We start from the raw sequence: 24,839 nt of genomic DNA on the forward strand, positions 1-24,839 counted from the left end.
AGATTTTACTGAGCCTGCTCAATAAAAATGAGTGCAAATGAAGAAATTAAGTACAGAATTTCGCATGAGAAGCTCTTCTTTGTGTCCTAATCCCTGCTAGAGGAACGTGCTACAAAATAGCTGACGTCAAAGAAAGACTCCCTTGGCTTTATGGGCCTTCTAGCAGACCCTTATCTTTTCTCTTACTATCTCAGTGCTGGCAGGATGACTAATATGGACAGATATCCTAAAGCTAACAGTGACATCTTAAATCTGTCCTGGGGGATTGAACAGAATATTTATTTCTCCAGTTGAGGAGGGTTTTCATGAATTCTATAAGAAGTGTAAGGATGAATGAAACCAAAATGAAGAAATACATGTAAAATTTAGCCAAAGGATATATGATTTAAAAAAAGATAACTGGAAAAGAGGACAGGTATTTTGGCTATAATTGTTGACCACAATAGCTGAGAAATAAAGCCTAGTGTGGTTATGAAATTCCAGCAAATTGATGGATTGTAGTGATGTCAGTTTGTTCTGTGTTACTAAAGCATTTCCAGTGATCCAGTACTGTTAGCTTCCAGCACTCAGGAACTGTGGATCAGGTCATTACTGGCAATTCTGCAATTTCATTCTGAATTTTTAAGACTTTTTTTTTTTCATATTATTATCTATATGTGGTTAACAGCAGCACTTTATAGTCCACTGTATCCTGTAGCTTCTGTGCCAGTTCAGCAGATGCTGATAGTATATCAGTCTCCCTTTTGAGAGATCTACAAAATGTTTTTACAAAAACAAATGGCTGGTTTAAAAACATACCTCATACTGTTTCACAAATCTTTTTTTTTTTTTCTGTAATTTGGTTAGGATACCTCAAAGAAAATTCTAATTTTAAGTCTTTATAAATATCTTCTTATGTAAGATTCTTCCAACAACTTCACAGATACTAAAAAATAAGCCCTCTTTAGAAGCTAGTACATTTTGTGCTTCCCATATAAGCAAACTGCTTTTTCGTTCAGACCAGTCTCTTAGTTAGTGGATGGCAGAACATGAAAGTAAATCTGGGAATCCTATTCTGATAAAGTTTTCACATAAAAAGCACAGTTGGTTGCAGATACCTTCCATAGACAATATGAGGTGTTTTCTCATTCTGTCAGTATCTTTTTTTTTTTTCTAATTAATCTCTGTGTTTATCACAGTAAAGATACTCTGTTTTGATTTGCACGAAATAACAACTCAAAAACCTCCATGCTGTATTTTTTTTCCCCAGAAATTTCACTATGAGCTTTTGCAATCTCCACATATTGTATCTTGGCACAAAACACTACCTCTGCTTATGGTTTGCATCATTAAATATCAGATTGGCTTCTCACTGTGTTTATAGGATACAACAAGAAATAGCCTGTTAAATCTGGCTGGTTGGTAAAACTGGTGTTTGTTGAATCATTGCGCTCCTGTGTTCCCACATCGTACAGAGAACAAAATCCCATAAAACTAATGAGCTGTAAGATAGAATTTAAGTCAATGGCAAAGAATATGCCCAAATGTCGTAAATAAATTGAGAATAACTTTTATAAAGTCTAAAAAAGTGATTCCCTAAACACTGAGAGTAGACCAGAAATGCAATCTATAAAAGTGTTTTGAAGTAAAAAATGCATGCCAAGCATATATAATATTAATAATAACAGTTCTGATGGCTTATCTGTAGATCTTACTGGCATACTGTTGGAACTGAAGCAATTATTATCATCTCCACCTTATGGATGAGGAAGCTGGGTAACTGTAAGAACAAATTTTAAACACAGAACATGAGGCAGCGCTGACTCCAATTCCCATTGCAACTCCCAACTTTAATTATTTTTCTGTGAGCTTCGTTTGTTTTCCTTCATTATACAGAACTTGTTCTTTCAGCACAAGGTAATTTGGATAACGCTGAATGTAGATTAGATCCATATATTAATTTTAAATTGTTCTGATAGATTAGCTCCTTCTCATCACTGTATGGGAAGATGCCCACATCCTTAATTTAGAGTGGTGTGTCTCTTTTGACAATATTTTACTGCTTGAGACACTGTGGAAAGCAACAGGAAAAGACCGTCTCTGATGCTTTATTAGCATGTTTCTGGATAAGCCTGGTGGGAAGTATGTGGAATATCACTTCTAAGATCATGTATTTCCACTGACCAATATCCATGTGATGCTGCTGAGATAAATCATGGAAAGCCTCAGTATCAGCAATACAAGGATGACGTCCTGTTCTGCTTCTCCTGATTGATGTGAGTGCCATAAAAACTGTCTTTCAGTGTCTGGCTAAAATCAAACTGTATATTAGTTAAATAGAAATGGTGCTAAATGGAGGACTGAAATCTACTGAAAAAGTAGCAATGTCCGTCTTGTCTTGCATTCAGGAGTCATTTTGCTTGTGGCTTGTCCCTTGACTCTCTTTGGCTTCTTTATTGTCTTCTTTTTCAAGGCAATATTTCCTGAGATAAGCAAGAGAAATTAATCTGGTAACTTGACTTGGATAATCCTCACGTTTGTGTCTTCCATCCCTTACCGGTGCAGTGCATTTACGTAGAGCTTTAGACCAGAAAACTTTCCAGTTCTTCGAAGCTGTTCAAAATGCTGCACCACTGGAAGCACTCCCCGTTTTATCACTGTCTTGCCCCTGGGGCTCCATACCAGGTCTGATTCAGTATCTTCCTGCTAACCTTTGAAGTCGTCTGTGCTGAGTGTCTTAAAACAAAGTTTTCCTTGAATGGTAATTGCCCCTCCTTGCAGCTACATTCCTCAAGGATCTGTTTGTTCTTTGGATAGCGGACACAGGACCAGTAGACAGAAGTGAAGTCATCAGGGCCATGGCTTTGGCGTTTGGCAGTGGAGCCCCTGAATCTGAGATACTCAGGAATGAAATGCAACATCCAGTTTTCCTGTTGCACGGTCACACATACAAGATTAGAAATTAGAACAGAAAGGGAGATTAATTGGAAAATTGGAAAGGAGGAGAAAGAAGAGAGGAGAGAATAATGTATTAAAAGAAAAACCTGGCCAGTCCAACTAACTCAGGAGAGCAAAGAAACACGGATTGATACCTTGGTGTTATCTCAGTCACATAGCCATCATGAAACACTATAGTACTTAATAGGAGTAGGTAAGATTTCTCCATGTGATTTTTGGTGTGCTTTCTGCTCATACCAGGGTTTTCCTTCAGACATCCTGGGAGGGTGCTGCTTCCATACTGACCTCCCTGCTAAGGTAATTTAGCAAAGATATGGACTTGAGTTCTTGCTGGAAATTTACTCTCATGTCTCAATAGTACTAGATTCGTCACTTTACTCAGTACAAAAGGAAAGACCGACCTTACCAAATCATATTGCCATTCTCCAGGACATACAATAAGCACTTTTTAGTGCCTTTCTTCAGTGTATTAGGGTCTAAATACAAGAAAAAGGTATAAAGAATTGTGTTGTCCATAGGGTTTTTTCCCCAGTGCAAGACTTATAATCTTCAAAGGTATTTCAGAAAACTTCTGAAATAATTTTAACAGTTAAAAAGTAATTTCAATGCACGGAGTCATAAATACTCTAGTTTATTACAGAAGGCATAAACCTGTACTGCATTCCTCTGGCATGCCATTTCATGAGACAGGGTGAACCTCATCTCCCTCCCCTTCCCTCCTAGCAGCTGTGGTCTCTTGCCACTTACTCAGTGCCAGCTGTGGTGCTCACCAGCCGCCTTGCAGGGGTAATTCAACTCACTAACCCAGCAAAAAAAGTGGGTGTTTTCTGCAGGGTCAGCAAAGCGAGTCAGGTCATGCAAGGGGTAGAAGGGGACTGTGCTACAGAGAACAAAATCTTTTATGTCTGTCCTCATTAATCATTATGTCTTTCCTTAAAACTGTCATCAGTTTTTATAGTGTTTTACATGAAGATATTCAAGTGAGTTGAGTGTTAGCCTCATAATTAAAACACCCTGTGTCTCACGTTAGGTTTTTTCTATTTTCTTTATTTGAAGTTGTGTTGCATTTCAAAGAGTTCTACTATACAGCAAAGTAAACGTGGTTATAGGCGTTTCCTAAAACTATTAGCATAATTATTCCTTTATTAAAAATTATTTCAAGAAACAATGTCTGATGTGATCTATATACTAGGAATAAAAATGCCCTTCCGTATTTGCAGTAAACTTTCATCCATTAGAAATATGCCAGTAGACATTAAAATCAAATCACCTAAGGAAAGCAGCTTAACTCTTCTTTATCTTCAGCAACTTCAGCAGTTTTGCAGAGCCACCTGTAACTCAGAGTGGTTCAACAGCTCCCCACACTCATGACCCCGTACAGCCATACCAGGAACTAAATAAACCCTACTTACTAGCAATTAAAGTGATTTAATTTAAAACACACTGACAGATGCATAATGGGTTAATTAGAAAATAAGTAATTAGTAAATAGGATGGAAAAGGTTAAAAGGTTGTGGACTTTTGTTGTTTGCTTGGGAGAGATAGCGAAATCATCAGCGATTAAACTTTTTCTTTTAATTTCGGGGCTTAATTCTATTATTGTTAGCTGTAAATGAGGCAGCAAACAAGAAGAGAGGTCTAAAAAAAAGCAAAGAAGAGAAATCACGTTTTATTGGACGTATGAAAGGCCATTGTTAACACTTAGGCTATGTGATTTGTTTCCAGTCTGCTCACAAAAGTAGGTATCCATCTATAATGTTTGTACTTAATATGAGGATATATACGTCTTCTGAGAAGAAGTAGTTGTCCTCTCCTCTGTCTGCACTGGAGCCCCAAGGAGATCAGGAAAAAGGATATAAGGAGTGATAAGAGGTTAGAACACACCTCTTAGGAAACCCTGCCTCTGCCTTAAAGAGTAAATCAGTGAATTGTTTAGTTGGGAAAATTCCGTAATGTGTTTATTCTCAAAAAAAAAAAAAAAAAAGAAAAAAAAAAAAGAAAAGAGGTTAAAAAGGAACAGAACTTTGAATAAGGTTACTTCTGAGCTGTGAAAATCCTCAGCTCAAATCCAGTTAACTTCATGTGGTGCTGGTTATATAGACAAAGCCATTACAGAGGATGCAGGCCATTTTCTGTTAAAATAAGCAAAATAAGAGCTTCTACTTCATTTTCACAAGTATTATTCCTTCTCTCCATGACTCTTGTCTGCCCAAAACCAGAAGCAAAGGGCTTTTAGATAGTTTTAATACACTCATATTTTATGATCACTAACTTATTGCAAGGTAACTTGAAACTCTTAAATTATTTATAATAATTATAAATATATCTATGTATCTATAAAACTTTTGGGTTTTATTTTCAGAGGGGTCATTTGCTGAAAGTTTTCTCCAATTTGAGCCTAATTGTTACTGAAGTCATTGAATTTTTTCTTTTGAAAAATAAGCTTTTGGGTAAACCTCAGAAATAGCAATATGGAGTTCTCCATTTCAAAATATCAATTAAAACCAGGCAGGAATTTTTCTTTTCAAATATAGCTACTCTCTAACATAATGACATGTCCACCAGTAAGCATTAGCGTAATTTAACCAAAATTTCCCTAACAGTCACATTCTCCTATCATTCCTTGCTCTCTTTTGAGCGTGGTTATCCTGTGCTCACTTCCTTGTCACTTCACCATGCCGTAGTTAACTCTCAACAGAGATATGTCGGTCCAGCCCCTTAATCATTTAACTTTACTTATCTGTCCCTCCCTTTCTATTATTCATACTTTTTTGTGTCTCTGGTGTGCCTTCAACATGCCTTCAGGGATATTTTCTGCTTTACTGCTCGACGTAAGGCCTGAACCTACACATGCAGAAATGCACTGTCCTCTTCTGGTGCGTCATCAACTGTCATCAACTCTCTGATGCCCATTTCCCTTGAGCTGCTTCTGCAGCAGCAGGCAGAGGCTCCAGGACTGCCAACTCAACTTGTAGAAAGGTTCTGCACAGATTTTTAGCTAGTCTTTATTCACACACCATAGCTTTTGCTAGCTAGGGATACAGATTTCAGAAAACAACTAACTTCTTGTTCTGGTCTGCTACTTCAATTTTGTTGAAAATCAGCATCTTCAAAATTTTCCCCCAGTTATAATTGAATTTAAGCCATACATTTCAGAATTTAGTAGTTTGGCAATTCAGCTATCAGTTTTTAGGAAAAATAGAATCAGGTTTGGAAACTCATTGTCACACAATATACAAAACCCATGAGGATAAATCCATAGCTGTAACAGCATCTCTTGTTTTCTTTTCCAAGGTTTTCTGCAAAGTTTGATGTACTTTCTTTCACACTGTAAATCAAAGCCTGAAATATAGATAACAATTTTTCAGAATTGAGAATTTATTTTTCAACTAAGTGGTGACTTTCTGAAGCTCTGTTTAAGAATAGCAGAAAGCCTAAAGCTGCATTAATTCTGCTGTTCATATTTGAATCCCTGAAAATAGCTCAAACAAATGCCAGTACCAATCTTTAGGGTAATATTTATCCCTATTCGGAGTGACATTTGTAGATTAGAACATATTCATTTCTGCTTCACTGATTTTTTAGGCACAGCATATATAAGATGCATTGACAAAATGCGTTCGTGCTAACAAGATTCATCCAGGTACCTCCCCTCTTGACATTTAGAAAGTATTCTTTTTCTTCATCAATTTCATCATAAGGGGGGGGAATCAGTTTCAAGGAAAGTTTTTGAAATTTATTATCTCTGAGATTATCTGATGTCAGTTAGTTGCAGAGACTTACTGGGTAGGTAATTCAAGACAGCCTTTGTCTAATACACACTTGAAAGTAGTTAATAAGAGAAATTAGCATTGAAGATAAACTGCCCCTTGTTGAAATTTCAGGGAGAGCTAATGTTTCCCAAGACTATGGAACAAAACAGGTAAACAAGAAAAGTTTTATGTCAAAGCTGTTGTCTGAATACGCATATGCTGGGGAACGAACACATAAGCTATGAAGTGTCTCAAAAAACCACTGGAATACTGACTCAAATTAGAGATCTTTTATATTATCTCCTTTACTTTTCTATCATTCTCGGCCCTCCAGGATCCTTGCTCAGCTGGATATTTATTCAAGTCTGTAGAGGTCTTTGTGAATTAAGGCTTAAATCTTTAATGATATAAACATCACTTAATTCACAGTTACCGATCAACTACTCTTTGGCAAATCTGGCTGGTTTGCACCATAATGCTTCATGTTAAGGAAGTCTCTCACAGGGAATAAATCCCTGACTATCAAAATAGTGGCTAAACAGGGCTGCCTCCAGTTCTGTGCTCCTCTCATGCCCTCCTGTGTACACATGTAGTAGGCCAAAGCAAAGTGCTAGAAGAGCTGACATTTCTGTAAGGGGATGAAGTAAAGGAAGAGAAGGCTGAAGCCCATTATGCTGACCGAATTTTAAGCTTCATATAAGTAGATTTCTTAGAGCCTTTACATCTTAGGGCCAGTCAGCAGCTCCAGGTCATAATAGTAAGTGATTTGAGATACTCTGAGATAACATTACTCATTTCTGTAAGTACAGGGAGAGAGAAGAATTACATGTTCTGTTTTCTACTTGATGACCAGGTGGTTTAAAGGTAATGTTACAGTCTTCCTCCACATTCTTTCAATGAAACCTCCTTTCTAATCTGTTCAGGCTACTGGGAAACAGACAGAAATGCTAAAACTCCTTTTCTTTTTGGCTATGAAGAAATGCATTATTATATTTTCCATTATCTTATAAAAAGATATATTTTCCCCAATACAGTAAGCCAATAAGTTCTGATGAAATCATAAAAACAACTTTTATCTTGTTTTTGTCTTGCATTACTTAATTTTGTGATGCTGGGTCTATTTTTTTGTAGCTAGGTTGAAATCAACAGCTTTATCATTCAGCCTGTCCTACAAACCATATGCCAGATCCAAAGCCTCACAATGGAACTATGGGAAGAATTAGTTTGTCCATCTAAATTAGTATTGTTCATCCTGCAGATCTGCTTACTGAACACGAGAGCTTTCAAAAACCTGTAAAGCAGTGAAGTTACTGTTATCTTTTGTGAGACTTCTTGTCTGCATATAAAAATTTTCTGGCTTTCATGCTGTAAAAAATCTGCTGATGCCTGCACAGAGCTAAGCACGTGTTGAGTCTGTGTGAGGAGGATGTTACACAGAACTACTGGACGTTCCTATTAGAAAGCTCTTTGCCTTTTTGTTCTTGCGTTTCAGAATAGACTGCAAATGCCTATACAAATAGTGCACTGTGGTTTTCATTTTTTGCTTTATTGCATGTTTTTGTGTCCTCATGAATTGAGCTAGACTAGCAATAAAAAGCATGAGTCAAAGTCCACTTCTGAGCTTGTGCCTACAAGCCAGTTCTGATGGGGGCTTTTCATTAAATGTATCTGGAAAACTAGAGAGATTTTTATTTCTCATACAGTGCAAGTTATTCATTATGTTTTGCAAGGGAGCGAATACCACTGGCTCATTATATAGATATTGTGTACCATAAGCCATAGTCTTGTACATTTTTTCACTGAATATATATTAGTACAAAATCCTCTTCTATAACTTGCTCTAAAATAGTAATTTTGCTTTCCCATTAAATATGGAAATAAACTTTAAAGTTCAGTTAGGCATCAATACAACCTATATATGGGTACCTTCTAATTTTTCCTGATGCGAAGTTGCTACTCTGGGTTTTTCACTAAAGATGAAGTTCAAAGTGAGAGCAGCTTTCATGGAGGGAGTTTGCAGAACAAAATATTCAGATGACAATATTCATTCCATATTTCATCGCCTCCAAGCCAAGACAGCCCTCAAGAAAAACAGAAGTGCCATAATTTGTGGAAGGAAGGGCATGAGGGGCTGGAGTCCTGGGGTACTTGCTCTGACTGTGATGGAGCTTTCCCTGTGCACCCTGTTACAAAAGCTACATGCTTTGCTATCCTGCTCTGTGCCCTCGCCAGCTCCCTCCCGCATCCCAGGACCTGGGCAGGCTCCCACCCATCCCCAGGTCTGCCAGCAGCCCTCCCCTCTTCTCGGCACAAGGCTCCCCTCCCTGGAGGCAGCCCAGCTCCTGGTGAGCCAGAAGCAAAGCGATAAATGTTGTGTAAGAGTGTTGTATAAGAGTACCAGGGATAAGCCAGAGGCATTGGCTGTTGCAGGTAGGGTTACAGGACGGACTTGAGTGAATGAGCCAGTTGCCCCATGGCCCTCCCTCTGGCTTTTAAAAGGGGTTGTCAAGGGGTAGTCCAGCAAAGAGGCAGGTGGTTTGTCAGTGCTTCTGAAAGGTGCAAAATCCCTTTTCCCACCTGTTCCTGCCTTGAGAAGAGACAGGAGGCAGCAGTGCTTGTCCTTTCTGTGCAGCCGCTTGGTGAGTGGGAAGGGAAGCCTGAGGCTTGTGAAGAAGTGTGCGGTTCATGGTATGGACAGGAACCAGGATTCAAACCACAAAATTACCATGCCCCTGGCTTAGAGGAGACTGGCAGCCACCATCTAAACCTGAAGCATCAGAATAAGGTCAAAAACACCTTCATCCCCTGAGCAGCAAACTCCTTTTGTACAGCCATTGGTTAATGCAGTGCAGTTGCATGAAGGAGGAGGCACTTGGTGAGCATGGGAGAACACTTAACCACATTGATTAATGCTAATTGGTTTATCACCTCTCATTATGGAAAAAGTAAGTAGGTGCAGTAACTGGCACTGTGGCTGGACAGTTTTTCTAGACTGGAGACCAAAGCCTGAGAATTAATTCCAAATATCACCTTTTCAGGCCAGAGGATCTGAAGATCCCAAAGATGTCTTCTATTTTTTTATTTTGAGGCAGTATAAAATATTCTTTTCCTGGTGCGAAGCTGTAGATCTGAGACACAACTCAGTATCAAGGCAGAGTAAACATTTTGTTACCTTTATTAGTGGTATCCAATATTAAGGTAAAGACTACCTCATCAAAAAAAAAAAAAAAAAAGAAGAAGAAGTAGAATTGAACTCCAGCGATGGAGAAGGAGCACACTGTCCACTCTGCTGCCTCAACTCTCTAGAAGGGAGATCACGTGGGATGTGAGATAGCAGCCTCTGAATTAGTACTGCGTGCTTAGGGCTTGTGACTCAGAGCCATGAGACCTTGGGTATCTCTTTTTGGGCAAATAAGTGCTCAACACACAACAGATAATCTAACAAAGCCTGTTCCCTCTTCCCTGTGACATTAGCGAAGCTTAGCCATGAAAATTGTGTCACTTCTGGCAAGAAAGAAACTTACTCTGCAATGTCCGGGAAGACTACCAGACATTATTGGCCCGATGTAGTGGAGTATTGTCTGTGACTCATGCGCATCTTTCCCACTTGTGCCTGGTCATGTGCTTTTTAGCTGTAGACTCTGAAAAAGAATCTGATTTCCTCCAACATCTTCCACAACTATGCCTTCAAGAGGAACTGGCTATAATTAACATAGACACCACTTAATCTCGCTCATTTGAAGTAGCAACTGTGTTGCACCTTCAGAAGACTGTCAAGGTTTTGGGTGCCAGAATGGATAAATACTACTGTACTTCCACAATGTTACCATCTGTGTGCCACATTCCTTGGAATGAAAAATGGGAATTACTTCTGGCATATAAAGTGTGGTATAAAAGCATCTTTTTGAAAACATCCCAGTACACTTGGGAAGATTATTAAAATCACTGTCAGGTACAAAGCAGGTATTAAGCAGGTATTACAAATGGGCTCAGTTACTGTGTATCCTTTGGCAGTTGCTAAATTTACCTAGCGGAGATGCTAGATGAGGGAGATGATGTACATTCACATAGCAGCATCAAGACCTGCTCCAAGAAACTTAAATTCTAGACAGTTATGAGGGGAAAAAGAGGATGCACATTTTAACCTGTGGCACACAAGAAGACTGCCAAAGCTAGATACGTTAGTGTAATGCTTTAAACAAAAGACTATCTTTTCTTACAGTCATTTTGTAATTAGTTTTTTTATACAAGTGACAGCTGCCTTTATGCCAAGTTCTAGTCTCATCAGGGAAAATGGCAAAACTCCCAGGATAGCTGGAATTTTTATGCAGAATTCATTGAAGAACATTGTATTTCTCAATTTTTTAATCCTCCTTTCTAACAGATTGGTGCAAATCCAATAATTTTAGGTTTAGTAACTAATTATTTACAGGAGGGACAGAATTTTTGTTTAAAACATTCAATTGTTTACTTCAAGAGCACTTATATGTCACTGAGTCACCAAACCACAATTAAATTCTGGGAAATGGCTTATTGTTGAGGTTCACAGCATCCCATGGCATGGCGGGATGGGTCTGATTTTAATTGGAGGCCTGGTCTAAATTTGTATCCTTGCATCTCTTGATTGACAGACTGTGAAGAATTCTGAAGTTCCACAAGATGTCAGTAGCAAAAAGAAAGACCTTGTATCATCCCCTCTGGTTCTGTTGTTTGTACTGAACAACAGTTCTTGAAAATAAAGTGAACATTATGTACTGAAATCAGTAATTTTCATTAAGTATAACATACTGTAGAGAGAAATAATTTCAGATGATTAGGAAATAGAGAAAGGAAAAAAGAAATCGGTGCATATTTTTTTCTTTTTCCTCTCTGGTGACCAGTGACAGGACCTGAGGGAATGGCATGAAGCTGTATTGGGAGTTTTAGGTTGGATATCAGGAAAAGGTTTTTCACCCAGCGGGTGGTCGGGCACTGGAACAGGCTCCCCAGGGAAGTGGTCACAGCCCTGAGGCTGCCAGAGCTCAAGGAGCCTGAGGCAATGCTCTCAGGCAAATGCTGCGATTCACTGAATCATAGAATATGCTGAGTTGGAAGGAACCCATCAGGATCATATTCCTGGGGTTGTCCTGTGCAGGGCCAGGAGGTCCTTGTGGGTCTATTCCAACCCAGGATATTCTATGATTGTGGGTTTGGGGTGTTTTTTCCCCCCCCTTTCTTCTTTTTTTATTTACGGGACAGGAGGGATGTGTTTGGGGTTTATTGGAGGAGAGCGGAGGCCGTGTGTGTGTGTGTGTGTGTGTGTGTGTGTTGTGCTTGTTTTTTTTTAATCATGAACAATTCCGACTTTCGGAGAAGCAATTAATTTAGTTTAAAGATCTATCCAGACGTGTCCAGTTAAGGTAACGAGGTATCGAGTGATACAGACAGGGAGCAGCGCTCCCGGCTGTGCCGCGGCCGCCAGAGCGCGCTGCCGCTCCGCGCCGCGGGGCCCGGCGGGGCGAGTTCCTCCCTGCCGCCGGGAGGGCGGGCAAGCTGCGGCGCTTCCCGGCGCTTCCCGGCGCTTCCCTGCGCCTCCCGGCCAGGCAGCTGGGGTGTTGTGGGCGCGGGCTATGGCGCTGGTTTCCACTCCGTCTCGAGTAGCGGGGAGCGAAGCAGCACCTGGGGCGAGCGAGGGACAACACCTTGTGTAGCCTGTGCGGAGCCCCGGGTGTGGGAGCGCCCGAGAGGACTCTCGGTGCCGGGGGCGGGGGTGATGGGCTTAGGTGGAAAGGCGGGGCTGCGTCCCAGATACATTAATTACCCAGGACTGCAGCTCACCTGCTTTCCCATTCTGTTGGTGATGTAGTCCTTGCCTAAATAGAGCAGATGCACTCGATGTTCTTTCAGCCTGCTGTTGGGGGAGGATATTTATTTTAAGGACAAGGCAGGGAAAGGCTCCTCGTGTGAGGAGGCAGTGACCAAGAGGAGATACAGGCAGGGCTGTGGCACTGAATGGACGGAGAGAAATAAAACCCGTAAGCTCATTAACAAGACCAAAGGACAGTTTCTTACCATAAGATGGTGATTGGGACAATCTAGGAGAGGTTCTGTTTCCACTGTAAAATGTGGAAATATGCTAACATTAAAAGGCAGGTCTTTCCTGATCATAGAATCATAGAATCATCAAGGTTGGAAGAGACCTTTAAGATCATCCAGTCCAACCGTCCACCCTGCACTCCCCCTGTAAACCGTAAACCACATCACTCAATGCTAGATTCAGACACCTCGTAAGCGCCTCCAGAGATGGTGACTCCACCACCTCCCTGGGCAACCCATTCCAATGCCTGACCACCCTAACAGGAAAAAAATTTTTCTAATATCTAAATATCTAATCTGAATCTCCCCTGTCTTAGCTTAAAGTCATTTCCTCTGGTCCTCTCACTGCAGGCAGGGTAGAAGAGAGGCCAACCCCCACCTCACTACAACCTCCTTTCAGGCAGTTGTAGAGAGCAGTAAGGCCCCTCGGAGGCCCCCCTTCTCAAGGATAAACAAACACAGCTCCCTCAGCCATTCCTCATGTTTTGTAGACCTTTCATGAGCCTTGTTGCCCTTCTCTGGATGCACCCTGCCACCTCAATGTCTTTCTTAAAGCGAGGGGCCCAAAACTGAACACAGAACTCAAGGTGCAGCCTCACAAGTTCCGAATACAGGGGGATGATATTCCAGAGAACGTGACTGTTCTCAGGCTAATTTTCCACAGGCATTAGTGGGGTCACTTGTAGGCCCGGGATTTCTTACTTAAAAATTCTAATGAGATCTTGTCTCTATTCTGGAGTAATACCTTCAGGATTGTCTCCGCTTGGATTGGATTGTTGGTGCTTAAACTAGGGAGCGAGCCAGGATCATCCAGCTGGGCACTCTGTTTTGGGCAGAACAAGGGCATGCTGCCTGCTATGCCTCTGTGTGAAAAATGTGATGTCTGGTATAAATAACAATACTGCTGAAGGAAGATGTTGTAACTTATATGCATGACTTTCCTGACACTAAATGATCTTGCAGGGCTTCAATCTTTGCTACCAAACAGACAAAAAGTTAATGCCAGTGTGTGTGTATGGTCATATGAATGGAGGACACAATCTAAATATTAAAACCAAGACTTTAAAATGCTAAATTCAGTTCTTCACAGCTGCAGTTGTCTTCTTAATAAAAGAGATGATGATGCTGTGCAAAAGTAGTAAGTACATATAAATTAGTTTTCTACCAAATGAATAAAAGTACTATTTAAGTCTCAGAACTTTGTAAAAGTTTATAGATTTTTGGATTTCAAATGATTGAAGAAGAATTGGTGTAACTGTAGACACAGGATTTCTAATTCCTTTGAATTCTCTGTTCTTACTGAACCTGAGAGTAATGGGCATGTATCATTAGCAACTGTAAAGTAAAAACCAGTTAGCTCCTAAGGTGACATATAATACTTACAGGAGATTCTGAAAAAAACCTAACAGATAGTGTTCCATGAAGTGGGCAGAAGCATTTTTTTTTCTGTATCAGTAGCCACCAGCTTTTAGACCTTGCTTCCAAAAATCCCTGTCCACAGCTCCTCCAGTCTGCTGTGTTTTGGACTTGATTTGCATTCGTTGCCTCATGCAGCTAAGCAAGGTGCTTTGAATTGAATGTGTTAAGCCATTAAACATGGAACATGGTATTCAAGATCCAAAATATTCCATCCTGTTTAAATGCTAATGGTATTCTGCAGATGTGCATTTATGGACATATTACATGGGTTTTTTTTCTTTTTTTTTGGCAGCTGACATTGGTGACGGAAGAAGGACAAGAATGATTACATATCCATAATTCCCAGCAGTATGTCAGGTAATCATATTTCGTAAGAGCATCTATGCAATATTTCTTGCTTTGCTGGAGTGATTATTATTAAATACATCCTGAAAAATACTTCTTTAACAAATTCTGAATGCATTGGTACTGGGAATAGAAATCCTTCCTCTACCCAGAGTATAGAGATGTGGGACACCCCTTCCCCAACATTTTTATGTTGAAACTCTCTTCTTCCTTGATTTTCCTTCAGGAACGTAGTTATGTTTTGTTCTAAACATACATTCCAACTTCAGCATTCCGGCTGAAACTGCCAGGACACCAACAGTTTCTGCTGACTACATTGACCTAAGTTATTTTGTAACATGGATATATCCCCTGAGCTTCACAGTGAGACAGTCAGACTCATGTTACATAGATTACCAAGTACTCTTCAGAGAATTATTGACTAGGTCTGTAGGTGGGCTGAAGATCCAGAGTTGAAATGACCATTAACCATTTTAATCCTGCTTAGCCATCTTATGCCTGCCAGTTGCAAAGCATTTGAGGGCTATGCATAAATTAGCTGTGTCAAAACCCCCATGTATCTAATCCCAGAAGAGGGTGTCTAGAAAGATGTACTTACGATGTGGAGATCATCTAGAAAGCCAAAGAATTTCAGACTTCCAGAATTCGTTTTAGCATTCATGAAATTGCCTAAGAAAATGTTCTGCTGATACTGTTTGTCAACGTGTATTTCAAGAGCCAAATGCATAAATGGGACCTTTTAAAAACTTGTTTGTAAAATGCAGCATGTGCTACGTAGGAAAAGTCATAACTAACAAGACTGAATTCCTGGTGTTATGCTCAAGGGACAGTTTATTTTTACTGAGTGTGCATATCAAATATCCTTTCCTTTCCCCTAGAAGGCTCCCGTCCTTTCACATTGGCCAGCAAGTGGTAATGGCTTCATTCATCAACAAAGCTGGTCTTCTGACTTTAGGGTTCTAGATATGAGATAGAGGGTAAAATTCATGGGGAGACGCAGAGTATTATTTAAATCTATGCTTTTATAGTAAAATGTATTATTTGATAATATGCAAAGGTGTGGTTTTTTATGGTTTCTTTGCTGCCCATTGAAGAGGAGGTGAATATAAGAAGGAGGCAGAGGGCATTGAGGCAGTTTGTGCAATGAAGTGGAGTAACCTGACCCTCAGTTGATGTGTCAGGCTCTGAATTAGCATCACCACTGCATGAGGATCAGGAAGGAGTTAGTATCCTTAGGCTACATTGGCAGGGCCTGGTAGAGTGTTTTTGCATTGTTCTGCAGGCATTCTAGGCATGATGATTTCATTTGGCAAATACCTGTTTTGGAAGAATTTAAATCATTAACACATAACTTGGTGTCTTCCAGCTCTCCGCTGTGCTCTCTTCTGTCTCATGCTAAACTGTGTTTTATGGCATTTTACGTCAGGTCTTAATGTTGCTGTGGTTTTGGAGAGAGCAGTTAGTAGCTTATGCTATGTGATGGCAAGAGATGAGGAAGGAAATGCAGTGTGCCCACTTTTTCTGTTGGGTCTGTGGCTTCCTGTGGAGGGCAGTTTTATGGAGATTTTCCACTAGCACTGTAACCAGCCCTGTCTCACTGGACTTGCCCCTGGCAGGGCAGCTCAGCTAAGCTCAGTGAAACACAAAGCCTAATTGGAAGGACCTACATTTTCTACATTTCTTTTGAAAGAAGTGGACAGAGCAAATAATGTGCAAAGAAAATAATCATAAGATGACTATTGGTACAGCTGTAGATGTCCATCACTTTTCTTTATGAGCAGTTCATATTTTCTGTTTCTGATTATAGGAATGACATTCCCTACATGAGTCTGAATGTGAAAAGAAGCATGGATGAAATGAAAATCTTTCAAACTCTATAAAAACTTCATAAATGCCACCATCCAGAGCCAGACAGGTGTCCTTTCCTAATGAATGAAAATGGAATTTTAGATTCTGTTACTGAGTCACTGGAATAAGAACACAGTCTAATCCAAAACCAAACCATTTGACTAAAATAATGGGCTGTATTCTTCTGAATTTTTGATAGCTAATTTCTCTGCCCATATGTTATATTTTTACTGCGGTATGTATTTTCCTGTTGTAGGCACTACCCAAAAGCCTTCAGGTTTTAGTGCAATCTAGAGAAGTTTTTCTGACAGAAGGTTGTAGAATTTGGCCTTGACAGTAAAGCTAGGCTGTACTACATTTGCAGTTTCCATTAGAAAAATATTTCAAATATTTTGTCATCTCAGCTTTAAAAACACATACTAGTGTGATTATTTTATGTAGTTATTGCTTTTAATAGAGAGAGTTCAAGTTTGTCAAAATTATTTGGGAACTTCAAAGTTATTAGTATCATCTAAGGATTTCAGAAGTGTAGAAGCCCTTACTTAAGAGTGAATAAAATTAAAAATAAAAAGCAAAATTAATGTACCAGGTAAAATATTTGCATGCAAAAAGATAAACTGAAAAGCTGATGTTCAAAGTGAAGTCCAAGCTACTCTTCCTTTTCCTTGGAATGCAGAGTTTACCCAGCAATACAGATGGAGTTAATTAACACCTAATATTGGGTGTTAATTAGATGCCCTTAGAAGCTGACAAGTGAAAAGCTGGATCTACAGGTTTTGTAAACAGTGTTTGTTAGTATACTTTTGCCACTCTAGGTGTCAAAACTTGCCTAACCAGTTTTATTTACACATAACTCAGATGATGACCAAACATTGAGATAAAGGGATTCTTCAGGAGGTGGAGAGCTGGACATAGCATATCTTTGGGTACTATGTCTGAGATAGATGCATTCTGTTCCCATTAACTGAAGCTTGGTAAAATAAATAGTTTTCAGATGAGGGATCACACAAAAAATGTTACATAGCAAACCTGAAAGTTTAACTTTCCTGTTTTGAAACACGATTTTTTTTAAGTGTGCATTGTCTTTTATAGAATCACAGAATCACAGAATGGTTTGGCTTGGAAGGGACCTTTAAAGGTTATCTTGTCCAACCCCCCTGCAATAAGCAGGGACATCTTCAACTAGATTAGGTTTCTCAGAGCCCCATCCAACCTCATCGTTAATGCTTCCAGGGATGGGGCATCCACAACTTCTCTGGACAAGCTGTTCCAGTGTTTTAACACCCTCATTGTAAAAACCTTCTTCCTTACATCTAATCTAATTCGACCCTCTTTCAGCTTAGAATCATAGAATCATAGAATCGATTGGGTTGGAAAAGACCTCCGAGATCATCGAGTCCAACCCTTGGTCCAAATCCAGTCCATTTACTAGATCATGGCACTCAGTGCCACGTCCAATCTGCGCTTAAAAATCTCCAGGGATGGTGAATCCACCACTTCTCTGGGCAGCCCATTCCCCATTACTCTCTCTGTAAAGAATTTTCTCCTGATATCCAACTTAAATTTCCCCTGGCGGAGCTTAAGCCCTGCCCCCTTATTGCTGAGTGCCTGAGAGAAGAGACCAACCCCCACCTGAGAAGGTAGTTCCATGAGGTCACCTCTGAGCCTCCTCTTCTCCAGGCTAAGCTCCCTCAGCCTCTCCCCATAGGACTTATGCTCTAGTCCCTTCACCAGCCTTGTTGCTCTTCTCTGGACCCGCTCCAGCACCTCAATATCCTTTCTGAACTGAAACCATTACCCCTTGTCCTATTGCAACGGGCTAAAAAGTTTGTCCCCATCTTTCTTATAACTGAAAGGCCACAATTCCCACAGAGCTCCCTTCTCCATAGGAGAGGTGTTCAATCCCTGTGATCATCTTGGTGGTCCTCCTCTGGACTCACTCCAACAGGTCCAGGTCTTTCCTGTGCTGAGGACCCCAGAGCTGGATGCAGCACTCCAGGTGGGGTCTCATGAGAGCAGAGTAGAGGGGCAGAATCATCTCCCTCAACCTGCTGGTAACACTGCTTTTGGTGCAGCCCCGGGTATGATTGGCTTTCTGGGCTGTAACAACAGCTGTTCATCCGCAGCTTTACGGTTGGCACCAACAATTACTGCCCACAGAGTAATATATGGGAAAAAAATTATATAAGCATTTTAAAAATCAGTACTATCTTAGAAATAACTGCAAGTCTTTCTGTCATACATTTGCATGATAGAATAGAAAAATTAAAAAGTTGGAAAGTATTATTTTCTCATTGAGAAGATAGTACTTTCAAATAAATATGTAACATAGTAAATTAAAAACATTCTTTCTGTGTTAATACTGTAGTGAAGCTTCTGGCTTTAGCATCACTATTCACTGGCAATAATCTATTGTTGAAGGCTTCCTTGTGTACATTTTCTCCCAAAATGCAGGACAACCTCTGAGGCGTGTCTTCATCTTACTTTATTTACTGGAGTGAGAACTGAAGAAGAAATTAAAAAGTGGCTTTTAAAACCTAGAAAATATTTGTAGAATACAGTAAATATTATTTTCACTTTCATGGCAGATGAAGAGTGAATGTAAAGAATATAATAGTAGTGCCAGTGAAATCTGCAGCAGCTCTTTCGCTGACTTCAGCAAGGCCAGCATTTTACTCTGCTTTTACTCAAGGGTTTCATAATCAACTCAGTCATTGTGCTTCTATGTTCAACACTGTTCTATTTGGTAATGACTGTAAAGTTAGATCAAGATAGGAATTATAATGAAATTAAGTGCTTACATTGGGGAATATAATTTAAATGTCATAAATGCATATTTTCAGTAAGTAGAATTTAATATGCAACATTTCTTGTAACAGGTCTCTCATTTGGAGAAGAAATTTAATCAGCTTTCGTGCAACAAATCCATTTGAAAACCAGTGTGTCCAAGGGTGTTGCATGTAGTTTCCAAGAACTGGGAAAAGTAATAGGATAGGAAAGGTACCACATTTTCTTCATGAGTCTTTTCACTGTAATGCTCATTACCCTGTAAACTTGATATTAATTCAGATGGAGAATAGTTTATTGTTTAACATCAACTGAGAAGTTATTTATCCTGAATTTCTATTATGGTTTTTCTAGGATAATTTAATTTGACATACATCACTGTCTGACACTTCTTTGCCTGCCAGACCACGATAAAATCCAACAACTCAAGTGTATTATTTCTTTTAAGTAATGGACTTTTTAGAAGGACAGTAAATACTTTAATATAAGGTTTTGTTACACTAGGATTCAGCAGCTTTGTAATGAGCTTTTGGGGATTTTCAAAAGGTTAACAAGATTTATATTGTGGGATGTTTTTGCATGAAGCTATGAATCACTCCATGATGGCTCTTATTACTTAGAAGCATATTTTTGAATATGCAGTTAAAAATATCACACTTCATAAGTTCTAGGTTTCAGACACTCTGGTGTAATTTTACCTTCTTTGTTTAAATTTTAATGTTTTTAAAAGTGCTATATCAATACAAAAGCCAAGTAGTCTGTAAAACATTTTGCAATGTTTCAATTTTTTATGCAATTCTATATGTTGGTGTTTTCTTTTTCATCATGGGGGAAGAAAAGGTTCTCTAAACAGTGGGTTTTTTCTTTGGAGAAACATGAAGATCTTATGTCTCTATGTTTCTAAATGTGTTTAAATTTGATATTTACAACTTAGGAATACCTGCTGTTTTTTCCAGATAAGATGTTTTCAAGAGGGTTAAAAAAAAACAAGATTGGTTTAGATTTCATGAGGAACAGAGAAAACAAATGTGTTATTTTTTTAGTTTTGCAGCATTTGCTAGTCATTTTCTGAAATACATTTCATTATGTTAATGCTGCTATTTTTTTCCTTTTCTATTTTGTTTTTAATAATCGATCAATATACTCAGTCCCTTTCTATAGTAATTTTATTTAAACCACAGCTGTTTCTTGTGCTAACTCATCTTTCTGAAACTTATTTCTGGTGGAAGCAGACTGCTGTGTTTGAAATTTTGAGTATAATTCTTAGACTGTGTTACTCTGTTTCACAACTACCATCAGTTTAGAAGGAGTGCATAGTGTCAATATAAAACATAATTGTTAATTTTGCAGGCAAAAACCTTTTAAAGTAGTTAATAAAAGGACACAAAATGTCCTTCTATGTTTTTTAAGTCTTCTTCACTCCCTACCACAGGAGTTGCAGCCTGCCATTTTATGATCTTCAAAAGTCTGACCACAGACTGCTGTTTAGTTCTTCTGATAACTGTATGTCAGAGCAATGAACTTACACTGCTTCTCCTTTCTATTGAGTTCTAGAGAGAGAGAGGACTGTAATTTTTTGTGCCAATTGTAAAGCTGTTGGTAAACTACAGGATCGATGCAATCAGGCACTGTTCAGTTATTTCCATATAAACAAAATACCATTGACATTCCCTTACTGCACTTCTGATTGTGTTCTTTAAAAGCATCAGAATTGCTACACTGCTTACCATAAAAGAAAATGAATGTTCAAGGAAGCATGTAAATGTTGCAACATATGAAGGCCAGACTTTCACTTCTGCTTTGTTCTGTGTCTGAAAATGGTTTAGTCTTGTACCAAGCTTGAGTTTGTTTCAAGTTTTGAAGCATTTTCTCCTCACATCCCAGTTTATCTTTCTTACTGAAGAAACCTTTGACTCCATTGCTTGGGCAAACTTGATTTGTTGTTTTTGTTTTTTTTTTTCTTTGAGAAATTACATATTTGTCAAGACTGGTAGTTTTAGTACTTCTGGTTTTTTTACCTGACCATTGCTCAAACCTCAGTCCTTCAAGAGGAGGTGTTATTTCAAGATACCTGGTATCTCTTAAAGGAATTCTAGAACTAAAATAACTTGAACTGTTTTATGATCTTGAAAAAAGAAAGAGCTTCAATTATGTGCACATATCCACAGGCTTTGCTGTTAGTAGGCAGTTGCCAAATCTACTGTCCATTCTCCAGTGGGAAGGAGTGGAAGATCTGATGGGGACTGGGAAAAGACCATGTGAACTGATTTGAAAGCTCAAGAAAAAAGCTCAAGGAAAGCAGTACTCTGGATTTTAGAAAAAGGTGATAGTGATCTGAAGTGATTTGTGGAAGTGATTTAAGTGATTTTCTAAATGGCTTCACTGTAACTTATATGTTTTTAAAGATCTATTTTATGTATTTTGATCCACAATCTGAAAATGGTGTTTTGGCTTCTCACTTTTACTTTAGTAGATTCCCAGGCATTAAAAGAATTATCTAACACAGTATCAAGAGAGTAAACATCCATTAACATCCCCAAATTCACACAAACAGTAGTCTGCAAAATGAGTCCGGGAGAGGTGGATCACTGCCTGTTGGGCATTAAATCAGTCTTGCTTTAAAACAAACAGAGGGAGGTGGTTGTGCATGTTAGAGACAGATACTGGGACTCCTTGCCAGAGTGTGTTTTGAATGCAAGAAGTGTACACAAGGGGAGACTGGGCTGCAGTTCAAAGAGAGATCCATTGGGTGTTGCTACATTTTAGAAAGGCTCAGGCAATCCTTTGGGCTGACAAGTAGGTGGGGATTGTGAGACTCTTGGTGGAAATTCTCAGATATACTTGCTTTGTTCTTACTCTTCCCTGGGTATCCATTTATGGCTCCTGCTGGAGAGCAGCAGCCAGGTGAGCCCTGTGGTTTGAACAGAACTGTTGTACTCAGATATTCCATCTTCTCAGAAAAACTTCCATGTGTCGTACAGAGCTATGAGAGGGGAAAATGCATGTAGCATCTATGTGGCTGTATTGGTTAGCACCACGTTTCTAGTTCCATTGCGTATCCATATCTTACTGCTTTTTCCCTTATAGCTTTGGTCATGAGAGGGGAAAATGCATGTAGCATCTATGTGGCTGTATTGGTTAGCACCACGTTTCTAGTTCCATTGCGTATCCTTATATCTTACTGCTTTTTCCCTTATAGCTTTGGTCATTCATTTCTTTCTGTATGTTTGTTTTATCTGTAGCTGTTACAAGATTCCATATTGGTGTACACAATTCCTGTTCATTTCTCAAAGGACAGGATTTCAGACAACTCTTTATTACATACCAAAACCCCGAACCCGGAACCATTTGCTTCTCTGTGCTCAGAATCTGCCACTTACAGATTAATTTACAGATGAGCTGTCATGTTCTTCTGAATATTCTTTTTCTCTGATTAATTTTTTCTCATGTTTAGAAATTTGCGCATAATGTCAAGCTCAGATCCTTGATGAGCTTTAATAGTTAATTAATATTACTTTAATAGTTAATAGAAATTCAGTGTGTTTTTAAAAAGTGATTGCATTGATTCACAGAGGAGCTCATTAAAATACATCAAGAACAAGGATAAAGATATTACACTGTATATTATGAGTTTCTTAATGTTGCCTTTTCTTACACATTAGAGACTGTTATAACTTTATTGTAATTATCTGCGCACTCTTCTTTCACGGTGATGTAATCTTTGTCCAAAAGATTGAAAATACTGAAATTTAATGTGTCTTGAAATTCATATTTTAAAATGTAATACTTTAATATTTTATAATATTGCCACTGTTAAAGCACGTAACAGTACAACAGTCCTGGATTAAATAGTCCTGGCTCTGTGTACTTCCACAAACATACATACACATGTTTCTGAAATACTGAAAACCACATGATGGTTTCAGTAGACATCGCTACTTCTATCTGTTAGTCCCTTTCTCTCACTCTACAAATTTTTTCTTATAAGCATTGTCACTTTTATATTTTAAAATTTAGGAAAGAAATGACATGTTCTCAAAGGTTTTATTTAGCACATAGGCAGGATTTACATGTTTATGAAAAAGAGTCTGGCTAGTCTATGTTTTCTGTGCTCCATCCTTCTGCTTATTCAACGATCACATGAACCTAGTTTAAAAGTTGAGAAACTCAATTGTGAAGTGTTTCCCTATTTTATAAGGAAGCATAAGAAGAAAATGCCATGGTATTATTTGGGAGAAGAGGGAAGGACAAGAAAAGAAAAGGAAAGAGGAGAAACAAAATAAAGGAGGGAAAATAAAATACTGTGAACTGACAGCAAGATTAATGAGAAGAAATGAAACCTAAGCCTTGTGTGGCACAGATAGTTTAATCTTTCCTGGCACAAACATGCATGAAAACTTTACATGCTTTTACTTATAGTTACTTTGTGTGGTTTAAAATGCTTGAACAAAATACGAATTGGGTGTTAATTTTGTCAGGGAAGTGTCCTTTAATTGTAGCTTGGTTGCTTTTTTTTTATCTCAAATCATCAAGTAAAAATCATCTAGTGTTATCAGACTGGGTCCGTACAAAGCTAGGCTACTTCATCAACCTACTGTGCACCTGTCAGTCCTAATCCTGATGCATTTGCCTTAGTTGATCTCTCTGAAGCCAACCCACTTCAGTGTCCTTAGGTGCTTGCATACTTCAATGTCAAAAAAAAAACCCCAAACCAGTGAAGTGCTGTTGCCCTTGCTGCTCTGTTTTCAATAAACCTGAAGTATGAGAAAAGGCAAGACATATAAAATTTTTGCAACCAAGTAAGTTAATGACAATTCAGAGATTGCTAAGATGTTCTCCTACTGCTACTATTTTGATTAGCTGCACGGTGAAATATTGTGTAGAGAAAATTTTCTGAGAGATTCTCCTCTGAGCGGTTTCGGAATGTAAAATAACTTTTTGTCATGAGAGGAAGTGTCTTTGTAACTGTAAAAACAGCAATCCTCTGACATCCTAGAACTGCTGATTTACCTTTTGCCTTGCAACTAAGCGACAGCCTGTTGCTGAGGGTGAAAAATAAATGTTTACACTTCCCAAAAGAGTGTGAGCAATGTAATCAGCCTCTGAGGAGCAAGGACTGATTGCCTGTGTGGTCATAGCAGCTTTCATCACCAATGGATCTAGCCGTCAGCCGGAGCTACTGTGGTATAAAGCACTAATAGTAATAACAGGAATGCAAATGCCAGCCTTGAGTGTAACAGGGAAGATCCCAAGCTAGGAAAAATAGAGTAATTCTCAGGGCACAGCAGGGGGAATTCAATGCAGTGCCTCTAAGGTTGTTGTGAGTACAGAGAACAGGCACTCTTTCAGTGTGTTTTGTGGTCCTATGCTGTCACTCTGAGATTCTGTCAGGATTTGTATACAGCTCGTTGCAGCAGGAAACACTATCCTCCCGCCTGGCTGGCTGGCTACCATCTCCAGTCTTTCTGGAAGAAACAACTTATGACTCTCTTCAGTTGCACTAAAAAAAGGAGAGGTTTTTTGTATCCCTTCCTTGACTACTGTTGGTGGATACTAGTAGAGAAGTAGGAAAAAACCCATAGAACTGAGATGAAAACAAATGAATTGTCCCATTGTTTTTATAGTTCTTTATATACTGACATTCAGATAACACTGCATATCTGAGAACAGGTCTAC

At 39.0% G+C, this 24,839-nt stretch overlaps 1 protein-coding gene across 6 annotated transcripts in view; it reads left to right on the top strand.

Moving 5' to 3' along the window:
* Window positions 1–24,839, top strand: part of THRB (thyroid hormone receptor beta) — a 146,460-nt gene that overhangs the window by 93,964 nt on the left and 27,657 nt on the right. For all 6 annotated transcript variants that reach the window (XM_039384810.1, XM_039384811.1, XM_039384814.1 and 3 more), the window contains one exon: window positions 14,476–14,540. In XM_039384810.1, coding sequence (XP_039240744.1) covers window positions 14,534–14,540 — 7 coding nt within the window. In that variant the 5' untranslated portion in view covers window positions 14,476–14,533. The remainder of the gene's footprint in view (window positions 1–14,475; window positions 14,541–24,839) is intronic.

Source organism: Pipra filicauda, unplaced genomic scaffold (genome assembly GCF_003945595.2).
Source record: "Pipra filicauda isolate LSUMZ 115617 unplaced genomic scaffold, ASM394559v2 scaffold379_size694699_pilon, whole genome shotgun sequence".
Lineage (NCBI taxonomy): Eukaryota > Metazoa > Chordata > Aves > Passeriformes > Pipridae > Pipra > Pipra filicauda.